Genomic DNA, 24,029 nt, shown 5'->3' with positions numbered 1-24,029 from the left:
GCTGCCCGAAGCCGGTAGCGCTCGGGCAGCTCGGCTCTTAAAGAGAGCCGAAGAGTCAGGGGAGGAGCAAAGCCTCCGGCCGCGGCGGCTCTGCTCCTCCCCGACTCTTCGGCTCTCTTTAAGAGCCGAGCGCTATGGGCTTTGGGCAGCCCCCATGCCTCCGGACCCTGCGCCGCCGGAGCCTGGGAGGGGAAGTGCCCGGCCGGGGGCGCAGGGTCCGGAGGCATGGGGGCTGCCCGAAGCCCAAGCGCTACCGGCTTCACGGTTTGCTGGGCAGCCTCCAGATCCTGCGCCCCCAGCTGGGCGCTTCCCCTCCCGGGCTCCAGCTGCGCTGGGGAAGCGCCGGCCGGGGGCGCAGGGTCTGGGGGCTGCCCGGCAAACCGTGAAGCTAGTAGCGCTCGGGCAGCCCTTTCCGCGTGGCTGGGAGTGGGAGGGAGGAGGGGCGGGGTTAGGGCGGGGAAGGGGCGGAGTTGGGGCGGGGATGGGGATGGGGAAATGGGCGGGGCCAGGGCACCGTGGAGGGTCCTCTTTTTTAATTTGTTAAATATGGTAACCCTACTCCTGAGGTCCCTTCCAACCCTGATATTCTATGATTCTATGATTCCCATTTTTGTCCAGGCGCCCCCGACCAACCTCACCGAGGCCGGCCAGGAGCACCCATGACAGCAGCAGATGATACAGTATGACTGGTAACCGTCTTTGCCAACTTGCAAAGCAGCAGACGGTACAGTATGGCTGGTAACCGTCTTTGCTAACTTGCAAAGGCAAGCGGATGCTGCTGTGTAGTGCTGCAGTACCGCGTCTGTCAGCAGCATCCAGTAGACATACGGTGACAGTGAAAAAAGGCTGAACGGGCTCCAAGGTTGCCGTGCTATGGCGTCTGCCCGGGCAATCCAGGGAAAAGGGCGCGAAATGATTGTCTGCCGTTGCTTTCACGGAGGGAGGATTGACTGACGACATTTATCCATAGCCACCCGTGACAAATTTTTGGCTCCATCAGGCATTGGGATCTCAACCCAGAATTCCAATGGGCGGGGGAGACTGCGGGAACTATGGGATAGCTATGGGATAGCTACCCACAATGCAACGCTCCGGAAGTCGATGCTAGCCTTGGTACATGGACGCACACCGCCGAATGAATGTGCTTAGTGTGGCCGCATGCACTCGACTTTATACAATCGGTAGCCAAAAATCGAATTCTGTAAATTCGGAGTAATCCCATAGTGTAGACAAACCCTGTGAAAGCTACAGAGGGGTTTTGTTTCTTTCCTCTGTGTCCATGAAAAACACGGGCTGTTTTCCCTTATGCAAAATTGTTTTTGCAGCACCAGTTTGGGAAGTTTGGTTTGCTCCTTGGGCTTCTATAAAATCATTTGTATATTTAAAAAAAATATCGTCTGGATGGAGAAGGAGAAATCTCATCGTTGTTCAGCCCGCAAATTCTCTTGGAAAGGAGTGAGAATGTCCATCCGGTCTCAGCCACGCCCAAGCCAGTGCCTGCATTCCCCTCAGAGGGGCTGCTGTTTCCCTGCTGCTTGGGCGAAACGATAGCGTTGTAGCTATTCAAACCCCTGGCAGCTCCCAAAATGCAATGTCCTGTTTCTGATTCTGCTCTGGGGGGCTTTCCAGAACAGCTTCTCAGCCAGCCTGAGTAGTTATATCTGGAGGGCCAGGGGGGCACTGTCAAGATTAGGGAGATTTCATGCTGCCTTCTGGCTCTTTCTCCCTCTGCTTCTCCCCTCCTAGTTTCCCAAGAGCTGTCTTCTGGACCAGGGCTTGATCTGATTATGAGTGACCAGCGGGGCCATGTGAACAGCCTCTTCCTGAATGAGGAATCAGCCAAGCGTCTCAGCTCCAACAGCCGGGTGCAGCACTTCCAACAGGCGGTGCAGGAGCGGGCAGCACGGGTCAAGAAGCGGATGCACAGCATCACCAAAGACAGCGCCAAGGGCTTCCTCAGGAGAAATGCCTTTGTCCTCTTCACCATCACTGCTGTCCTACTGGGTAGGGAGCCTGTGGTCTGCAGGGCGGTGCTGTGCTGCCTGGGGACATTCATTAAGTTAGCACAAAGGGTGATTAAAGAAGCGTGCCAGGGATCAGGGTTCTGCCACAAGCACACTCTGTGCCCTTGGGCAAGTCCCTTCATCTCTCAGTGCCTCCATTATCAGGCATTGCATTGCAAGAGCATCTACAGATGCTTATGAAGGATCAGGGCCTTATTGTACTGTCCGCTGTTCCCACCTGGAACGCAGAGCCGGGCTTCGCCTCACAGAGCTGGCTGGCTCTGCACTAGGAATGTTTGCTGGTGTAAGGATGTTGGGCGGGGTGATTCTTTACAACAGTTTGTAGAGGCAAAAAGTGCTCATTTAGTTGCAGTTATTCCAGAAAAAGGACTTCTTTAGATCATTTCCCTTGGGGACCTGTATACCTTTACTAGCCAAAAAGCCCTGTGCTGCTATAAGCCGTGCCTCCACTAAGGGGGTTTGCTGCTCCTGGGAAAGTGAGGATGATATGAGAGCCTCAGGCACAAGGCACTGCCTGTGTGCAAAGCAGCATGGTTCCAGCACGCGGTGGCTCATAACAGCCAGCCTCAGAAGAGAACTACAGAAAGTGACACTAAACCTCCGCTGCACAAGGCTCTCTGAGAGCTTTACAGACCGTCAGTCCCTCAGGAAGCCTTCCAGCCCCAACAGGGTAAGTCTCCTTATCCCCACTGCCCAGAGGGGAAACTGAGGCAGGGAGCCGTCCTGTAACCCGCCTTAGGCCAGCCACAGGCCGTGGTAGAATCTCCATCACTTGGATTCTTTAAATCAAGACTGGACGTCTTTTTCTAAAAGATCCACTCTAGCTCAACCATTTCAATTGGCTCGCTGCAGAATCATGGGCTGAAGTCTGGCCTGTGCGATGCAGGCAGTCAGATGGACTCTTCTAGCCTTGAAGTGTTTGCATGGTGAGCTGTGTGGCTAGAAATACAACCCAGGAGTGCAGCAGGGAAGTTTAGAGCAGTGCTGAGGACTGGCTGGCTGGTGCACTCTCATGGTGTGGCTCCTGTTTACCGGACGGGGAGCTCACCATTTACATGAGCAGCATCCCCTGTAATAAGGGAGGGTCCCAGGAAGCCTTATCCTGGGGAAAGGGCCATTCTCCATGCCCAGCACATTCGTGCTCACTGAGGCAATGGCTAAAGGACAGGCCTCTCACAGGGGGCTGTGTTTAACCCTTTGATTGCACAGATTCATTCCCTCCCAAGTCAGCATCTCACCTCAGCCTGTAATTTAGATGTGGTGGCATCCCAGAGATCTGAACCCAACGAGGTGGCTCTGAGCTCTCAGTGCCCACTGCACAGGAGGAGCTGTGCCAGCGATGGTGCTAGCAAGCTATAGGGAGCGGAGGAGGAGGTGCCTCTCATCGCTGTAGCGCGATCCCTCTGGCTGCCAAGGAGCGGCACTCACAAGCTGAAAGGCAGCTCAGCTGAGGAAATGGGGAGGAAACTGGGGGGAACCTTTCAAGCTTGAGAAGCGGTTTGGAGGGCTCTGCTCCCACAGGGGTGGGACACTCTGTTATTTGTTTTGTAACTCTCCGGGGGAAGGATCACCAGGTTTGGCACCCCAGCAGCATCATTGTTCCTAGGGACCCGGCTCCACCGTCATGTCTCCAAAGGGCTTGCACCGCTCGTGGTACTAACAGTATTTCGGCATCTCTGCTCTGAGGGACCAATTGGTCTTGTGCCCATTGCAGGAGGGGAAGGACAGTGGGAGAGGGCCCAGAGCCCACCATAGGCCCTATGTGCATGGTGGGGGATGGGTCTAGGAGGGAGGACCCTTAGCCTGCCATTGGCCTTGTGCACAGTGGAGGTGTGGGGGGGACAGGGGTTAGCAGGGGAGGGCCCAGTGCCTGCCATAGGGCCTGTGTACATTGCATGTCTGCAGGGGCAGGAATCACAGGGATGCCAGCCAAACCTCCAGGTTGTCCTGGCATGTCCAGGAATTAAAGATCAATCTTTAATTAAAGATTAGGTCATGTGATGAAACCTCCAGGAATATGTCCAATCGAAATTGGCAGTCCTAGGGCAGCAGGGGAGGGCCCAGTGCCTGCCATAGGCTTGGGGTCCAGGAGGCAGCAGGGCCTGCTGTTGGGCTGGTGTGCATGAGGAAGGCAGCGGGGCAGGACCCAGGGCCCACACTGCAGGTGCTGTAGCTTTCAGCAGGATTTGGAGATATTGCTAGGGCAGACACCATCCTGTTTCCCTTCTTATCCCTTGTTTCTCAGGGATCATTTTGGCCTTTGCCCTCCGACCCTACAAGATGACCTATCGCCAGATCAAGTATTTCTCCTTCCCAGGAGAGCTGCTGATGCGGATGCTTCAGATGCTGGTTCTTCCCCTCATTGTCTCCAGCCTGGTCACAGGTGAGGGACCTTTCCTGGCGCTTGCAGCTGTCTGCATTCTACAGGCCATACAGCACCCTGCAAAAGCGCTGCCAGCCATTGACCCAGCTCTCGCTGCAGGTCCCTGCCTGACCTTGTCCAGGCCTTGGCTGGGACTATGGCAAGTGGGATTGACTTGTCTGTCCCCTGGCTGCCTTGGTGTGGAGGTCAGGGGAGCAGGAAGTCTCGTGCCTTTCTGGGAAGGGTGAGGGGGAAGCATGATGGTCCTGCCAGCCCCCAGTGCTCAGGCACCATGATCCTGGCCCTGCAATCCTGAGACTTAAAGATGCACTGTGGGGCGGGGAGGGGCTGGAGGTATTCATTTGCCTTCAGGCGTTAGGAGGAAGTGCCCACCCCCAAAGTGTGTGTGAGCATTGCAAGGTCACAGTGCACCTGAGCTAGCCAGGCAAAACTGTGGGTTGCCCAATGGCTGCTTGGTGGGGGCTCCCTTTCCCCTCCGCTAACACAGCAGCCATTCCAGCACCCTCCAGCCCGCTCCCCATCACTGTCCTGGCTCCCTATCCTCCCTGCCCACCTGCTCTGCCTCATAATTCACATCCCCTCAAGGGCTCTTAAAGGCTCCTGTCTCCAGACCCCCTCCCACCTTGACCAGCCCCCATCTTTCACTCCCTTCTCCTTTACCCTACCTCCTCCTTTTCCCTCTGTCACCCCATTTCTCTGCACTCCCCACAGTCTCCTCATGCTTCTCTTCAGTCTGCCTCATATGTCCCACAGAGTTTGCTTTCTGCCCCCACATTTCCCTACACACCCCAAAGCCTGCCTCCCACACCCCATATTCCTCTGCAGCCTCCAAAATCTGCCTCCCACACCCCCTGCACCCAACAAAGTCTGTCTCCTGCAACTCACATTCCCCTGCTCCCACTCAGTCTCCCTGCCCTTCTGCACCCACATCTTCCTGCACCCCAAACCCTGCCACCTGCCCCCACAAATGCCTGCACCCCAAACCCTGCCTCCCACCCCCACATCCCCTGCCCCCCAAACCCTGCCTCCGACCCCCCACATCTCCCTGTAACCCTGCCTTCCACCCACACATCTCTCTGCCTCCCACCCCCACATCTCCCTGCAACCCTGCCTTCCACCCACACATCTCTCTGCCTCCCACCCCCACATCTCCCTGCACCCCAAACCCTGCCTCTGACCTCCCATATCTCCCTGCAACCCTGCCTTCCACCCCCACATCTCCCTGCACCCCAAACCCTGCCTCCGACCCCCCCGAATCTCCCTGCAACCCTGCCTTCCACCCACACATCTCCCTGCACCCGAAACCTGTCTCCCAACCCCACATCTCCCTGATTCCTCCTCAGTGTACTATTCCCTTCTTCAATTCATATTCCTCTGCACTCCCACAGCCTTCTTCCACACCCCACATTGCCTTAGAGCCCCCAAAGTCTGCTTCCTGCATCCCACAGTCCCCTGCACCGCCAAAGTCTCCCTCCAGCCCCCTCCCAATTGAAGAGGTAGACATTCTTGCCTTGTTCTGTGTGTGGCTGCCCAGGCATGGCCTCACTGGATGGCAAAGCCTCTGGGAAGATGGGGCTGCGGGCCGTAGTCTACTACATGGTGACCACCATCATAGCGGTCTTCATCGGCATCCTCATGGTGATCATCATCCATCCAGGCAAAGGGTCCAAGGACAAACTGCACCGGGAGGGCAAGATTGAGCAGGTGCAAACAACTGATGCCTTCATGGACCTGGTCAGGTGAGTGAACAAGTTGGTGTGCGGTAAGAACATGCCCCTGTGATAAGCTCACCATCCTGCACTGAAAGCCATTCAAACTCCTGCACTTGGAGAACATGCTCTGAATAAGCTCTGAAAGGAGACCGAGGCGCTGTTTTTCAGAGTTCCCTGAGGGTGCTCGACCTCCCCTGCTCCACACCAAGCCCTGCCCTCACTCCACCCCATCCCCCAAGGCCCCACCACTGACCCACCTCTTCCCGTCCCATTCCGCCTCCCGCCCTGCCTCTTCTCACCCCATTCTGCCTCTCCCCCTGCCTCTTTCTGCTTCGCTCCTCCCCTTCCCCCCCAGCGCCTCCTGCACGCTGCTGAACAGCTGATCACCAGTGGATAACATAAAACGAGCATCTGAGCAACAATATACTCACACCATCCGTTGCAGAAAAACCTGAAGTGTTAGTCCTTGTCCTCCTCATCATACTCACCATCATCATCATCACCAGTGGCCATCGTCCTGGCATCTCCCAAGGCAGGCAGGCTGGGATACAACTTTTATAATGGGTTATGCTGATGCCCCTATGCCTAATACATGTTCAGTAGGGGTTTCAGCCCCTTTTCTTATCTGTATTTCCTCACCTAGTAATGCTGAGGTGCCCTTCTCCCATAAGTTAATAGTCCTTTTACCTCAAGTTCATTAGCATATACATCAATTAGTTACCATGACCTTCCGGTGGTCAGACATCTGCTGATGTTCCTAACTTAAAAATATCTAAAACTGATATCAACAGGCATCGTGTGGTCATCTATCAGCAGTTGGGTCATTACAGCATTCTATGGTGTGATATCTCATGATCTAGGGTTACTGCTGGTTAGCTATCAGAGGGGTAGCAGTGTTAGTCTGGATCTGTAAAAAGCAACAGAGGGTCCTGTGGCACATTTAAGACTAACAGATGTATTGGAGCATAAGGTTTCATGGGTGAATATCCACTTTGTCAGACGCATGCTGGTTAACTGTTTATGTTAAGGCTTTTGGGGCCTTATCTCTTGATTAGTTTAGCTAAGCTATTGTCTTATAGGCCTTGAGGCTTGTAGGGTCATTGGATTACTGCCTAAATTTATGCCTATGCCTTACCTAAGCTTTGTCTACACTTGCAAGTGAAAGACAAACTTTTGTCGTCCAGAGGTGTTAAAAAGCATCCTCCCGAAAGACAAAAGTTTGGTTAACCGCTCCTTGGGGGTGGAAGCTTTTTGTCGGCAGAAGAGAACAGCGGCAACACTGCACGCCTTTTAGCAGCACGGCTGTAGCGGCACAGCTGTGTCGCTAAAAGCTGTGTCGTGTAGACATAGCCTTAGCAAATACTTATACCTATAGGCTACAGCTCACATACAGTAAGAACATAAGAACGGCCATACTGAGTCAGACCAATGGTCCATCTAGCCCAGACTTCTGTCTTCCAGCAGTGGCTGGTGCCAGATGCTTCAGAGGGAATGAACAGAACAGGGCAATTTATCAAGTGATCCATCCCCTGTTGTCCAGTCCCAGCTTCTGGAGTCAGGTATATGGGGGCACCCAGAGCATGGGTTTGCATCCTTGGCCATCTTAACTAACAGCCATTAATGGACCTATCCTCATGAATTCCTTTTTGAACCAAGTATCAGAGGGGTAGCCGTGTTAGTCTGGATCTGTAAAAAGCAACAGAGAGTCCTGTGGCACCTTTAAGGCTAACAGATGTATTGGAGCATAAGCTTTCGTGGGTGAATACCCACATGCATCTGACGAAGTGGGTATTCACCCACGAAAGCTTACTCTCCAATACATCTGTTAGTCTTAAAGGTGCCACAGGACTCTCTGTTGCTTTTTTGAAACAAGTTATACATTTAACCTTCACAACATCCCCTGACAATGAGTCCCACAGATTGTCTGTTGTGTTATTTTATAGACCTCTATCATATCCCCCGTTAGTTGTTTCTTTTCCAAGCTGAACAATTCAAGTCTTTTTAATCTGTTTAAACCATTCCATTCCCCCAATCATTTTTGTTGCTCTTCTCTGAACTTTTTCCAATTCTAATATATCTTATTTGAGATGGGGCCACCAGGACTGCATGCAATATTCAAGGTGCGAGCATACCATGGATTTATATAGTGGCATTGTGATATTTTCTGTCTTATCCTCTCTCTCTTTCTTAATGGTTCCTAATATTATGTACCTTGAGCAGATGTGTTCAGAGAACTATCCACAGTGACTCCAAGATCTCTTTCTTGAGCGGTAACAGCTAATTCAGACCCCATAGTTTTGTATATAATAGTTCCTAACATTCTGTTAGATATTTTGACTACCAGTGCACACTGAGCAGATGTTTTCAGAGAACTATCCACAGTGACTCCAAGATCTCTTTCTTGTGTGGTAACAGCTAATTTAGACCCCATCATTTTATAATAGGGCTGTTGATTAATCGCAGTTAACTCACGCGATTAACTAAAAAAAATTAATTGCGATTTAAAACATTAATCGTGATTAATTGCTGTTTTAATTGCACGGTTAAACAATAGAATACCAATTGAAATTTATTAACTATTTTTGGATGTTTTTCTACATTTTCAAATATCTTGATTTAAATTACAACACAGAATACAAAGTGTACAGTGTTCACATTATATTATAATTTTTATTACAAAGATTTGCTCAGTAAAAATGATAAACAAAAGAAATAGTATTTTTCAGTTCACCTCATACAAGTACCACACTTTATTGTGAAAGTGCAACTTACAAATGTAGATTATTTTTGTTACATAACTGCACTCAAAAACAAAACAATGTAAAACTTTAGAGCCTACAAGTCATAGAATCAGAATCATAGAATATCAGGGCTGGAAGGGACCTCAGGAGGTCATCTAGTCCAACCCCCTGCTCAAAGCAGGACCAATCCCCAACAAGTCCACTCAGTCCTACTCCTTATTCAGCCAATCACTAAGTCAAACAAGTTTGTTTACATTTACAGGAGATAATGCTGCCAGCTTCTTATTTACAATGTCACCTGAAAGTGAGAACAGGCATTCGCATGGCACTTTTGTAGCTGACATTGCAAGGTATTTACGTGCCAGATGTGCTAAACATTCGTATGCCCCTTCATGCTTCAGCTACCATGCCAGAGGACATGCTTCCGTGCTGATGACGCTCGTTTAAAAAATAATGCATTAATTAAATTTTGACTGAACTCCTTGGGGGAGAATAGTATGTCTCCTGCTCTGTTTTACCCCCATTCTGCCATATATTTCATATTATAGCAGTCTTGGTTGATGACCCAGCAGATATTGTTCATTTTAAAAACACTTTCACTGCAGATTTGACAAAACGCAAAGAAGGTACCAATGTGAGATTTCTAAAGATAGTTACAGCACTCGACCCAAAGTTTAAGAATCTGAAGTGCTGTCCAAAATCTGAGAGGGATGAGGTGTAGAGCATGTTTTCAGAAGTCTTAAAAGAGCAACACTCTGATGCAGAAACTACAAAACACAAACCACCAAAAAAGAAAATCAACCTTCTGAGGTGGCATCTGACTCAGATGATGAAAATGAACATGTGTTGGTTTGCTCTGCTTTGGATTGTTATCGAGCAAAACCCGTCATCAGCATGGATACATGTCCTCTGGAATGGTAGCTGAAGCATCAAGGGACATATGAATCTTTAGCTCATCTGGCACGTAAATATCTTGCAATGCCGTCTACAACAGTGCCATGAGAAGGCCTGATCTCACTTTCAGGTGACATTGTAAACAAGAAGCAGGCAGCATTATCTCCTGCAAATGTAAACAAATTTGTTTGTCTGAGTGACTGGCTGAACAAGAAGTAGGACTGAGTGGACTTGTAGGTGCTAAAGTTTTACATTCTTTTATTTTTGAATGCAGTTATTTTTTGTACATAATTCTACATTTGTAAGTTCAACTTTCATGATAAATAGATTGCACTACAGTACAGTATTAGGTGAATTGATAAATACTATTTCTTTTGTTTTTTACACCACAAATATTTGTAATCAAAAATAAATATAAAGGGAGCACTGTACACTTTGTATTCTGTGTTGTAACTGAAATCAATATATTTGAAAATGTAGAAAACATCCACAAGTATTTAAATAAATGGTATTCTATTATTGTTTAACAGTGTGATTAATCATGCAATTAATCACGATTAATTTTTTTAATCACTTGACAGCTCTATTTTATATGTATAGTTGGGATTATGTTTTCCAAAGTGCATCACTTTGCATTTATCCACATTGAATTTCATCTGCCATTTTGTTGCACGGTCACCAGTTTAGTGAGATCCCTTTGTAATGCTTTGCAATCAGCTTTGGACTTAACTATCTTGAGTAATTTTGTATTATCGGCAAACTTTGCCACCTCACTTTTTACCCCTTTTTCCAGACCATATATGAATGTGTTGAGCAGCACTAGTTCCAATACAGACCCTTGGGGGACCGTGCTATTTATTTCTCTCCACTGTGAAAAACGCACCATTTATGTCAGATTTGTGTCCATTTATTCTTTTACGTAGAGACTGTCCGGTTTGGCCAATGTCCATGGCAGAGGGGCATTGCTGGCACATGATGGCATATATCACATTGGTAGATGTGCAGGTGAACGAGCCCCTGATGGCATGGCTGATATGATTAGTTCCTATGATGATGTCACTTGAATAGATAGGTGGACAGAGTTGGCATCGGGCTTTGTTGCAAGGATAGGTTCCTCACAGATCTTGGGAGACAGACCTGTCCTCGCTTACAGACAGCCCCCAACCTGAAGCAAATACTCACCAGCAACCACACACCACTGAACAAAAACACTAACCCAGGAACCTATCCTTGCAACAAAGCCCGATGCCAACTCTGTCCACATACCTGACATCAGGAATCATAACATTCAAAAACCAGTAGGAGAACACTTCAACCTCTCTGGCCACTCAGTAACAGACCTAAAGGTGGCAATTTTGCAACAGAAAAGCTTCAAAAACAGACTTCAATGAGAAACTGCTGAACTTGAATTAATATGCAAATTAGACACTATCAATTTAGGCTTGAATAGAGACTGGGAATGGCTGAGTCATTACACACATTGAATCTATTTCCCCATGTTAAGTATTCTCACACCTCTTGTCAAACTGTCTGGAATGGGCTATCTTGATTATCACTACAAAAGTTTTTTCTCTTAATTAATTAGCTTCTTAGAGTTGGTAGGACAACTCCCACCTTTTCATGTTCTCTGTATGTGTATATATATCTCCTCACTATATGTTCCATTCAATGCATCCAATGAAGTGGGCTGTAGCCCTCAAAAGCTTATGCTCAAATAAATGTGTTAGTCTCTAAGGTGCCACAAGTACTCTTGTTCTTTTTGTCTTTTCCTAGTAACTTAGTCCCCTTCCCAAGAGGGGTATCCTCAGTGTCATGACATCCTCTGGAAGGAGGGTTCCGACTATGTGATTGTTTTCCTCCACTATAGTTTGATGTTCTCCTTCCCCGAGACTTTCACCCTCCCCAACAGCACAGAGACTGCCAGATGCAGGCTGGGTCTGCTTTGCTGTGTCCCAAGAAGTCTCATCTATGTCCCTCTCGGTCTCTGTCAGCTCCTCCAGCTCAGCCACTCTGCTCTCCAGAGCCTGTAAGCGTCTCTGAGGGCCAAGAGCTGCTTGCACTGCGTGCACACATACACCACCTGCCCATGGGGGGAGGGGTAGCTCAGTGGTTTGAGCATTGGCCTGCTAAACCCAGCGTTGTGAGTTCAATCCTCAAGGGGGCCATTTAGGGAACTGGGGTAAATATCTGTCTGGGGATTTGTCCTGCTTTGAGCAGGGGGTTGGACTAGATGATCTCCTGAGGTCCCTTCCAACCCTGATATTCTATGATTATGCAGGGTGCATCTGATAGCCCTACTCTGCTGCTGGACTTCTGCCTGTATTCTTTTTACTCTGGCTGGGGCTTTTTGTTTGTTTGTTCCGTATGTGAGTGTGTATGAAAGGCTCTCTATAGAAAGCTGGAGTTTCTGTTCCAATACACGGAAGGAGGGAGAAATCCCTAGTCATGAGGCCGAGCAGTTTCCCTATCATGGGTCAGCATATTTCAGCAGAGCATGGGGAGGTATCTCCGGGATACTGCAGAGTTCGGTCCTAAGACTGGAGTGATGGTTACAGGGTGAGCTGCAGTTTACATCACTTTGCAGTCCCTATCGAGTGAAATCCTCGTCTCCTGCCAGGCTGGAACCCTGCTATTCCACCATTCTGGGGCTGGCTCTCTGACTGTGTAGCTCACCACCAATTTCTCCACCATGATAATACAACAGGCTTGGCTAAATTTGGCACCTGCAAGAAAACTTCCCTCTGGGAGCCTGGGATCCACAGTTGATTAAAGTGACCCAAAAACAGCCTTCAAAACCAATGTACTGTTCATTCACCCAAACGCATATAGCAAGCAGAGAAAAGGGTTACCACAGCTAAAGTCTCTACACATCTGGGCTCAGCTAAACTTTATTCTCTCTTTGCAAGTTTGGAGAGACAGACAGCCCCTGCACCATTCTCTTAGCATCTTACCCACTCGCCCCGCTTCTTCCTTGCTAGGCAGGGGTCTTTATTGGTTCAGTATCCCTTTGATCATAGGATCTGGCCTGGGGAAAATAAATCTATTAACCTGGCTGGAGCTAGGTAGGTGACATTTCCCAATTAATAGCTCCCCTACTGTTCTCTGAAGGACCCTTGATATTCTCTCTGGAGATAGGTTTCAGAGTAGCAGCCGTGTTAGTCTGTATCCGCAAAAAGAACAGGAGTACTTGTGGCACCTTAGAGACTAACAAATTTATTAGAGCATAAGCTTTTGTGGACTACAGCCCACTTCTTCGGATGCATATAGAGTGGAATAAATATTGAGGAGATTTATATACACACATACAGAGAGCATAAACAGGTGGGAGTTGTCTTACCAACTCTGAGAGGCCAATCATGGTAATAATTTCAATAATTTCCATCCCACCATCAACCTCAGCCTAGATCAATCCACACAAGCGGTCCATTTCCTGGACACTACTGTGCTAATAAGCGATGGTCACATAAATACCACCCTATACCGGAAACCTACTGACCGCTACACTTACTTACATGCCTCCAGCTTCCATCCAGGACACACCACACGATCCATTGTCTACAGCCAAGCTCTAAGATATAACCGCATTTGCTCCAACCCCTCAGATAGAGACAAGCACCTACAAGATCTCTATCAAGCATTCTTAAAACTACAATACCCACCTGCTGAAGTGAAAAAACAGATTGACAGAGCCAGACGAGTACCCAGAAGTCACCTCCTACAAGACAGGCCCAACAAAGAAAATAACAGAACACCACTAGCTGTCACCTTCAGCCCCCAACTAAAACCTCTCCAGCGCATCATCAGATATCTACAACCTATCCTGAAAGATGATCCTTTACTCTCACAGATCTTGGGAGACAGACCTGTCCTCGCTTACAGACAACCCCCCAACCTAAAGCAAATACTCACCAGCAACCAAACATCACTGAACAAAACCACTGACCCAGGAACCTATCCTTGTAACAAAGCCCGATGCCAACTCTGTCCACATATCTATTCAAGTGACATCATCATAGGACCTAATCACATCAGCCATACCATCAGGGGCTCGTTCACCTGCACATCTACCAATGTGATATATGCCATCATGTGCCAGCAATGCCCCTCTGCCATGTACATTGGCCAAACCGGACAGTCTCTACGCAAAAGAATTAATGGACACAAATCTGACATCAGGAATCATAATACTCAAAAACCAGTGGGAGAACACTTTAACCTGTCTGGTCATTCAATGACAGACCTGCGGGTGGCTATCTTACAACAGAAAAACTTCAAAAACAGACTCCAACGAGAGACTGCTGAGCTGGAATTGATATGCAAACTAGATACAATCAACTCAGGATTGAATAAGGACTGGGAATGGCTGAGCCATTACAAACATTGAATCTATCTCCCCTTGTAAGTATTCTCACACTTCTTATCAAACTGTCTGTACTGGGCTATCTTGATTATCACTTCAAAAAAAATTTTTCTCTTACTTAATTGGCCTCTCAGAGTTGGTAAGACAACTCCCACCTGTTTATGCTCTCTGTATGTGTGTATATATATCTCCTCAATATTTATTCCACTCTATATGCATCCGAAGAAGTGGGCTGTAGTCCACGAAAGCTTATGCTCTAATAAATTTGTTAGTCTCTAAGGTGCCACAAGTACTCCTGTTCTTTTCTCTGGAGATATTCGCTCTGTCATCTTCTCATTTCATGTTTGTTCTCCCTAACAGCCTCCTTTGATTTAATGCTGTGTAGGCAGATAGAATAATATCAAACAGGTAAACTGAGGTGCATATCGTATTCATAAAAATAATACAGATATGTCCCTCATTCTCCTCGTCCAGTCGTATTGAATCTCTTTAATCATGCTTGGGAAGAGAATAAAGAGCTTCTCACAAAATACCCTGAGGCTATGAAATCCTCCCTGGGGGGAAGAGCTGCAAATAGTAGGAGTGAGAGAAACAATGCAAAGGGGGATTGAAAATAGGGTCAGCAACTAGATCTCTCTGAAATATGCCTGGCGAAAAATAATCTGAGGCAGCCCCTTTTCCATCACAAACACAGGGACACTTGGGAAGCAGGAGCTGCTGAGAAAAACTAGGGCCTTACTCTCCCCTGCCCTGTACCTTGTGCAGTCTTTACACCAATGCAAGGTAGAAATGTAGGACTGGAAAGGACCTCGAGAGGTCTTCTAGTCCAGTCCCCTGCACTCATGGCAGGACTGAGTATTATCTAGACCAGGGGTTCTCAAACTGGGGGTCAGGTGGTTATTATATGGGGGTCGTGAGCTGTCAGCCTGCACTCCAACCCCCGCTTTGCATCCAGCATTTATAATGGTGTTAAATTTATAAAAAAGTGTTTTTCATTTATAAGGGGGGCCGCACTCAGAGGCTTGCTATGTGAAAGGGGTCACCAGTACATAAGTTTTGAGAACCACTGATCTAGACCATCCGTGACAGGTGTTTGTCCAACCTGCTCTTAAAAATCTCCAATGATGGAGATTCCACAACCTCCCTAGGCAATTTATCCCAGTGCTTAACCACCCTGACAGGAAGATTTTTCTAATGTCCAACCTAAACCGCCCTTGCTGCAGTGTAAACCCATTGCTTCCTGCCCTAGCCTCAGAAGCTAAGCAGAACAATTTTTAGTAGCTGTAAAGTCCTACTATTCTGATGTGGTAGCAATTTACCCCCACTTCACACTCACTTTGCCCTGGTGCAAATGGCTATACAAGGCACAGACACTCAAGAAACCAGCCAATGGGCTTAGAGCTGACAGCAAATTAGACATGAAGACATGGCTACAAAAAGCCCAGTGCAGTTGGATGCTGTATGACATGGCATCATGTCTCCGTGCATGGAAATTGTAGTGCCTTTCTCGATGGCTCCGGTGTGATGCACCTGGAATGTTGCCTTCTGTTCGGTGCATCCTGCTATCAGAAAGGCAGTGATGAAATGGAGGGAGTTCAGGTGGGCTGGTTGGAACCCCAAATTCCCATTCCACAGGAAATTCAAAAAATTTTAAAAAATTGTTCCACATTGGAATGAAAACTCACAATTCTGACATTTTCCATGGAGCAGGAGGAGTCCAGAATTTTCGTTTTGTGTCAACTTTTTCTAAACAAAATGAATGAGACTCCCTGAACTGTCTGTAGCTCTGTCTGCCTGCCGGGGGAGAGTGGGGGCCCCTGAGAAGCCAGGAACTTGTAAGTGATTGATGAGCTAGAGAAAGGCACCATTTGGGCTGAACATGGGGGTGGGACAGTGAGATGTATCAAGCAGGGGAACTCATCTTGCAGGAAGCAGTGAAAGCTGCACAGCTTGGGACACTTAAAATTAGACTGTGCCGGAGAATGGAGATGGAGAGGATGGTCTGGTCTGGTCTTTTCCTTCTCTAACTTTGATGATCCTAGGACACTATCCATAGCTGCATAAAACCTAGCTCACACAGACCAGTGTCCAGGGCCACATGCTGCCACTTGGGAGCACAGCCACGTTTAAATGTTTCAAGAAGTAGGACTGAGTGGACTTGTAGGTGCTAAAGTTTTACATTCTTTTATTTTTGGGACTAGAGTGCTTTCTTGCTTGGCAGCATCTGGAAGGGCGCTGAATAACCTGAAAGAAGACTCAGTGCTATTGGCATTGAGCTCTTACTAACCTTGACTATAGCCTGCGCTTAACCATGAGTATCAGGCAATGGGCCTGCTCACCTGGCTCTCAGCCAGATGGCAGCGTAACCTCCTTTTTTTATCTGCTGCAGGAACATGTTCCCGCCGAACCTAGTAGAAGCCTGCTTCAAACAGGTATGGACACCGGTTCCCCATGCCTGCTTCTTTCTGCCCATCACTCTGATTGTCCTTTATGCCTGTGCAGAACAGGCTGCGCTCTGAACTGCTCCTTTCTGGAGATGCAGCCCCAGGGATGGGTTTAGGCCACCTTTGCACCTCCCAGAGTACGCTGCTCCAACAACCCCTGCAGCCACCAGTGTAAATTAGAGCCGCTCTCAGGCAGCCTTGCCCAGTTGTCTATAGATTGGTCAGCAGCCGGAATTGCTGGAGCACAGACTGGTCTGGCCACTACCCTTCCTGCTCTTGGCTTGCTCCTCTCAGGGGCCTGCCAGGGGGCAGTGTGTGCCTGTGAACAAGGGGAGGTCCCTCAGGGCTGTTCCCCCGCACCTTTATAGTACCTGTGCACTCAGGAGCAGTATAAAAGGCCCATAGCAGGAGCCCGAATATCTGGCCCAGCTGTGTCAGTTGGATGTAAAATGACACCAAATGGGATTCCCCACTCACAGAGCTAGCCATTGCACCATCCCCTGCTGAGCTGTAGAAGAAACTTCTTTCCCTGAGTGTAAGTAGCACAGCCTCGAGGTCACTTGGTAAGCTGGTCCCATTCAAACAGTATGTGTTTTAATGCAGCCAAATGCAAAGTCAGACATCTAGGAACAAGGAATGCAGGCCACGCCTACAGAATGGGGGGCCGGATCCTGTATTCAGTGACTCTGGAAAGGATCTAGGGGTCATAGTGGACAAGCCATGGAACACAAGCTCCCAGTGTAATGCTGTGGCAGGAAGAGCTAATGCGACCCTTGGATGGATAAAGAGGGGTGCAGTGAATAGGAGTTGGGAGATGTTTCTACCTGTGTAAACAGCAGTGGTGAGACTGGCCCTGGAATGCTGTGTCCAGGTCTGGGATCCACATTTTTAAAAGGATGTTTTAAAAATTGAGAGGGTGCAGAAAAAATCCACGCAAATCATGTGAGGCTTGGAGAAAATGCCTGACAGTGAGAGACTTAAAAAGTTCGATCAGCTACCCAGGGAAAAGGTGGATTCTCATCTCTTGATATCTTCAGATCCAGACCGGAATCTTTCTGGAAATTCTGCATTGGCTAAACCCAAGTTATTGGGCTCAACAGGGGGAACTGTGTGAAATGTAAGGGCCTGTGCTATACAGGAGGTCGGGCCTGATGATCAATGGTCCCTTATAGCCTTACACTCTATGATCTAGACGTCTATGAATCCTTGCATTGAGCCAGGTAATTAGACAGGCACAAACAGTTGTCAGCCAAGTCACTGGGAGTTCAGGCTCAGGCCCTTTATGCTGCTCATCAGCTGTGGAGAAGTGCAGGGTTATCGTACAGAGGCTTGTGGGCACAGCTGATAATAGTGTATCATTTCAGTACAAGACACAGTACAGCACCAGGGTCTTCACCAGAACCATCCTCCACAGCAGCAATGTCACAGCAGGGACCACTGCCAACTCACAGGCTTCCATGCCCGAGAATGTCACCGGCACCCTGGAGAACGTCACACGCACCCTTAGGAGCCTGCAGGAAGTGCTGAGCTTTGAGGAAACCATCCCCATCCCTGGCTCGGCCAATGGGGTGAATGCGCTGGGCCTGGTGGTGTTCTCCGTGTGCTTTGGCCTGGTGATTGGCAGCATGAAGCAGAAGGGACGGGCCCTGCAGGAGTTCTTCAACTGCCTCAACGAAGCTATCATGAGGCTGGTGGCCATTATCATCTGGTGAGGAGCAGGGTGGGTGGGGCAAGGAGACCTGATGAGAGATGGGGGTAATTTTAAAGGTGACATGCATGGGGAAAACAAATGTGTGTGGGCCCCCATTTTGCTCCTTAGTGCTGGAGGGAGAAGCCTGGATGGGATTTTCATTCACAAACGTGTGTTGGGTTTTGTTTGTTGTTTTTATCATAGATATATCAGGGAGGCCAGGACATGACTTCCTTGATGCTGCTTGAGGCCTCCTTGGAGGACTAGAGAACTGGAGTGGGGGGTCACTAATCCGTTACCTAAAGGGGCAGGCTGTGAGTGTGGCACACACAGAGATTTCCTCCCAGCTGTTTTCCAGGAGCTTTAGTTAATGTTGAATGGTGTTGGGTCAAGTACCAAACCCTGTGGAACCCCACTAGAAACATCCCCATTCAGTGAATCCCCACTGACAATTACTTTTTGAATCTGTCCATTTTTTAATCAATTGAACATGTGCTCTGTTGAGATTGTATAGTGCTAATTTTTAATTAGAATATCATGTGGTACTAACTCAAATGTCTTACCAAAGTTTAAGTATATTATATCTATGCAGTTATTTTTATCAACCAACCTTGTAATCACTTCAAAGAATGAAATCAGTTTTGTTTGACAAGATGTATTTTCCATAAAACTATGTTGACTGGAATTAATTGTATTCCTATTCTTGGATTCTTTGTTGATTGAATCCTGTATCAGTTTTTCCATTATTTTGCCTTCATGTAAGGCTAACTGGCCTATAGTTACCCAGGTCATCCCACTTGCCTTTTTTGAATATTGGCATAGCATTAGCACTCTTCCAGTGATCTGGAATTGTCCTGGTTTTCCAAAATGTATTAAAAATTAACATCAGCAGGCCAGAAATATCCTCAGCCAGCTCTTTAAGCATTCTTGGGTGCAAGTTAACTGGGCTTGCTAATTTAAAAATATTTATCCCTGGTAGATATTAACATCCTCCTCATTTACTAATCAGGTTGAAAGCACTTCATCATCCCTATGTGATACGAGTACATCATCCTGCCTCTTTCCAAATACAAAATAGAAATACTTATTGAACCGGGGCAGCGGAACAATGAGTGTAGGGGACTAGTGCTCCCTCAAGGGAAATATTTGGGGGGGGGGGCTCATGTATGTTTCTGTCCCTCGCAGTGTTCCCCCCCACAATATCTCATGGAAATGACAGTGGGATTGGGAGGAGGGGCTGGAACATCCTATAAGATCAGGTCGGCCACGAGGAGCAGGTAGGAACACCAGTCCTGTGCCTGCCTTCCAACCACCTTAGGTCCTGGTGGAGACACTTGGCCCAGAGAGGGGCAGGAACATATGTGCCAGCTGTCAGAGTAGGGTGAGGGATGGGAGGAGCACAGGGCACTGGGCACCAGCTGCCAAGGAACTGCTGTAGGAATGCCAGTAGGAACTGCTGGGACACCCTTTCCCAGCCTGTTGCCAGCTGCCCCTTTCCCATCCCTCCCCGCACCAATTCTCAGTAGCTCAACCTCGCTCCCCCTCCTATCCATCTGCTGCTTGCCCATTCACAGCAAGCTTCCGTACTGAACCCTTCTGCCTCTGTGCATCATTATTAACATGTTTACCATGTCCATCTAGTAATGGGCCTATACCATTACTTGAAGTGATTTTTTACCTAATATACTTAAATCTCTTCTTAACATAAGAACAGCAATACTAGGTCAGACCAATGGTCCATCTAGCCCTGGATCCCGTCTTCTGACTGTGGCCAATGTCAGATGCTTCAAAGGGAAGGAACAGACCAGAGCCTTATTGAGTGATCCATCCCCTGTCGTCCAGTCCCAGCTTCTGGCAGTCAGAGGCTTAGCGACACCCAGAGCATGAGGTTCTTGTGTTCTGTGAAGGGGTAAATGAAGCTTCCTTAGTCACTTTCACTACACCAGTCATGAGTTTTTAGACCTCTGTCGTATCCCTCCTTAGTGGTCTCATTTCCAAGCTGAACAGTTCCAGTCTTTTTAATCTCTCCTCATATGGAAGTTGTTCCAGCTCTTAATAGTTTTTGTTGCCCTTCTCTGTATCTTTTCCAATATATTTTTTTTAAATGGGGCAACCAGAACTGCATTCAAGGTGATGGCGTACCATGGATTTGTATAGTGGCATTGTGATATTTTCTGTCTTATTATCTATCCCTTTCCTAGTGGTTCCTAACATTCTGTTAGATTTTTTGACTGCCACTGCAAATTGAGTGGATGTTTTCAGAGAACTATCCACAATGACTCCAAGATCTTTCTTGAGTGGTGTGGTGGGGCAGCTGCCCCACGCCCTGAGAGGGTGGGCTGCAGCAGGCCTAGGCGCCTGCGTAGATGCGCAGCCAATCAGAGAAGGGTTTTACAGGGAGCCAATCAGAGGACAGATTGGGGCCAGCCAATCAGGGCCCAGCTCAGCCACATAAAAGACTGCTCAGAGTGAGAGCAGTCAGTCTGTCCCAGGCCTTCAGAGGGGAAGGTCTGTCTCCAGAGCTGGGAGGCCAGCACCACGGACAGTGCAGTGCAGGCCAGCTTGAGAGAGTGGGAGAAGGCCCTACTCCATAGCCTGCCAGGTGGCAGGCCTGGGAGGAGGAGGCCTAGCGCAGAGAAGGGCCGTTGGGGAAGCGGTCCAGAGGAGTAGTCAGAGGAGGAAGGAGAAGGAGGACAGTGAGACTGTTGCCAGAGGGCCTCTGGACTGGGACTCAGAGTAGTGGGCGGGCCAGAGTCCCCCCCCCCTTTCCCGCCCTTTTTGTGTTCTATTATGCCATACACACAGCCATAGGCCGCAGGGAGCGGCCGGCCAGAACCACGCCAGGTCCTGGACTGTAAGGATCAGGCTTGAAGGTGTGGGGCTGTTGATTTTACCCCCTGCCTCCCGGAAGGGGGTGTGAATGGACAAATGGACACTGTTGGAGGACAGTGTTCCAGAAGAGGATGCTGTGCGTGGGGAGCAATCCAAGTCTGCGCACCTACCAGAGGCGAGACAACAGGTGGGACGCCACCCGAAGGGGGTGCTCTACTGGTTTGAACTAATTCCTCGAGATGACCAGGAGGAGGTGCTGCAGTGGTCAGCCACAACCCTGTCACAAGTGGTAACAGCTAATTTAGACCCCCATCATTTTATATGTATAGTTGACATTAGGTTTTCCAATGTGCATCACTTTGCATTTATCAACATTGATTTTATCTGCCATTTTGTTACCCAGTCACCCAGTTTTGTGAGATCCCTTTGTAACTCTTCAGTCACCTTTGGGCTTAACTATCTTGAGTAATTTTGTATTGTCTGCAAATTTTGCCACTTCCCTGTTTACCCCCTTTTCTAGATCAATTATGAATATGTTGAACAACTCTGGTCCCAGTACAGATCCCTGGGGCACAGTGCTATTTACCTCTTCATTCGGAAAACCACATATTCCTATCCTTTGTTTCCTATCTTTTAACCAGTTACTGATCTATGAGAGAACCTTCCTTCTTACTCCATGACAGCTTACTCTGTTTAAGAACCTTTGGGAAGGGACCTTGTCAAAGGCTTTCAGAAAGTCTAAGTGCACTCTGTCCACTGGATCACCCTTGTCCACATGCTTGTTGACTCCCTCAAAGAATTCTCATAGATTGATAAGGCATGATTTCCCTTTACAAAAACCATGTTGTCAAGTATCAGGGGGTAGCCGTGTTAGTCTGTATCCACAAAAACAGCAAGGAGTCCGGTGGCACCTTAAAGACTAACAGATTTATTTGGGCATAAGCTTTTGTGGGTAAAAAACCCACTTCTTCAGATGCATGGAGGGAAGATTACAGATGCAGGCATTATATACTGACACATGAAGAGAAGGGAGTTACCTCACAAGTGGAGAACCAGTGTTGACAGGGCCAATTCAATCAGGGTGGATGTAGTCCACTCCCAATAATAGATGAGGTGTCAATTCCAGGAGAGGCAAAGCTGCTTCTGTAATGAGCCAGCCACTCCCAGTCCCTATTCAACCCAAATTAATGGTGTTAAATTTGCAAATGAATTTTAGTTCTGCTGTTTCTCTTTGAAGTCTGTTTCTGACGTTTTTTTGTTCAAGTATAGCTACTTTAAAATCTGCTATAGAATGTCCAGGGAGATTGAAGTGTTCTCCTACTGGCTTTTGTATGTTACCATTCCCGATGTCCGATTTGTGTGCATTTATTCTTTTACGTAGGGACTATCCAGTTTGGCCAATGTACATGGCAGAGGGGCATTGCTGGCATATGATGGCATATATAACATTAGTAGACGTGTAGGTGAATGAGCCCTTGATGGTGTGGCTGATGTGGTTGGGTCCTCTGATGGTGTTGCTAGAGTGGATATGGGGACAGAGTAGGCAACGAGGTTTGCTACAGGGATTGGTTCCATGTTGGTTCCATGTTGACTCTTGCTCAACAAATTATGTTACTTTTATGTGTCTGATAATTCTGTTCTTTACTGTAGTTTCAACTAATTTGCCTGGTACTGAACTTAGGTTTACCAGCCTGTATTTGTCAGGAGCGCCCCTGGAGCCTTTTTAAAAAATGTGTCACATTAGCTACCCTCCAGACATCCGGTACAGAGGCTGATTTAAGCAATAGGTTAAATACTACAGTTAGTAGTTCTGCAGTTTCACATTTGAGTTCCTTCAGAACTCTTGGGTGATACCATCTGGACCTGGTGTTAAATTAACTAGTAATAAGTCAATTTGATCCAAAACCTCCATCTGCGACACTTCCTCAGATATGACCTCTAATAAGAATGGATCAGGTGTGGGAATCTCCCTCCCATCTTCAGCAGAGAAGACAGATACAAAGAATTCATTTAGCATCTCCGCAATGACCTTATCTTTCTTCAGTGCTCCTTTAGCACCTCAATTGTCCAATGGCCCCACTGATTGTCCTTAGCCCTGCCAGCCATGGATTTTTCCCTGATGTCTTTACTTTCCTTATTAATTTTCTACCCTTTGTTGTATTTATCTATTCCCCCTTTTTCCATTTGTTATATTATGCTTTCTAATCGCTGCCCTCACTTCCCCATTGAACCACGGATGGCCTTTTAGCCAAAGTTGTCCTCTTTCATGGGGAATTGTGGCTTTGGGGCATCTAATTAACGCTTCTTAGAGAACTCACCATTGTAATCCAGATTTTTCTCTCTACATTTTTCCACAGTCAATTTTGCTCAGACTTTTTCCTCAGTGTTGGGGAATTCGGCCCTTTGAAGTATGTATATTACTGGCTGGGCCTGTCCTCTGTTTACCCGTATTGAATGTAACCAGGTCATGATCACTGGTCCTTAGACAATCACCAGCTCCCAGCCCTGTGATTAATTCATCTGTATCCAGTATAGCATTCCTTCATGTTGGATGCAATACCTTTTGTGTTAGAAAATTATCTATATTTTTTAGAATTCATGTTTTACTGCTGGCTGAATGCAACCTCCAGCGTATGTCTCCCAGATTGAAGTCCCTCATAACAACACAATTTTTCTGAACACACAACAGACAGAAGTAACTCATGCTGTTCTCTGTTTGATTCAGTGGTCTGGGCTTTGCTAATAGCACTTTGATCCATATGCATACAAGATGCTTGGGTCTGAGTTATCGATACCTCTAACACAGGTAATGGCATCTTTTGCCCACTCATATCTTCCTAAACAGGTTATAAGCAGTGACTTTAACATTCCAGTCATGTGAATTGTCCTACCAGGTTTCAATAATACCAATCATATCGAATTTCTTCTCTATCAATGAGAATTTCCAAT

At 47.7% G+C, this 24,029-nt stretch overlaps 1 protein-coding gene across 7 annotated transcripts in view; it reads left to right on the top strand.

The window, feature by feature from the left end:
- Nucleotides 1-24,029, top strand: part of LOC101938807 (excitatory amino acid transporter 4-like) — a 116,259-nt gene that overhangs the window by 67,888 nt on the left and 24,342 nt on the right. For 4 of the 7 annotated variants that reach the window (XM_005312930.4, XM_042847684.2, XM_065578265.1 and 1 more), the window contains 5 exons: nucleotides 1,747-2,004; nucleotides 4,270-4,407; nucleotides 5,942-6,146; nucleotides 16,504-16,546; nucleotides 17,923-18,266. In XM_005312930.4, the coding sequence (XP_005312987.2) occupies nucleotides 1,788-2,004; nucleotides 4,270-4,407; nucleotides 5,942-6,146; nucleotides 16,504-16,546; nucleotides 17,923-18,266 (947 nt within the window). In that variant the 5' untranslated portion in view covers nucleotides 1,747-1,787. Of the gene's footprint in view, nucleotides 1-1,746; nucleotides 2,005-4,269; nucleotides 4,408-5,941; nucleotides 6,147-16,503; nucleotides 16,547-17,922; nucleotides 18,271-24,029 lie in introns of those variants that run through there. The other 3 variants (XM_065578266.1, XM_042847685.2, XM_042847686.2) reach the window with 3 other exon arrangements.

The sequence above is a fragment of the Chrysemys picta genome, chromosome 25, assembly GCF_011386835.1.
Source record: "Chrysemys picta bellii isolate R12L10 chromosome 25, ASM1138683v2, whole genome shotgun sequence".
Lineage (NCBI taxonomy): Eukaryota > Metazoa > Chordata > Testudines > Emydidae > Chrysemys > Chrysemys picta.
The sequence above is the reverse complement of the archived record's forward strand: the minus strand, read 5'-3'. Positions and strand labels throughout refer to the sequence as shown.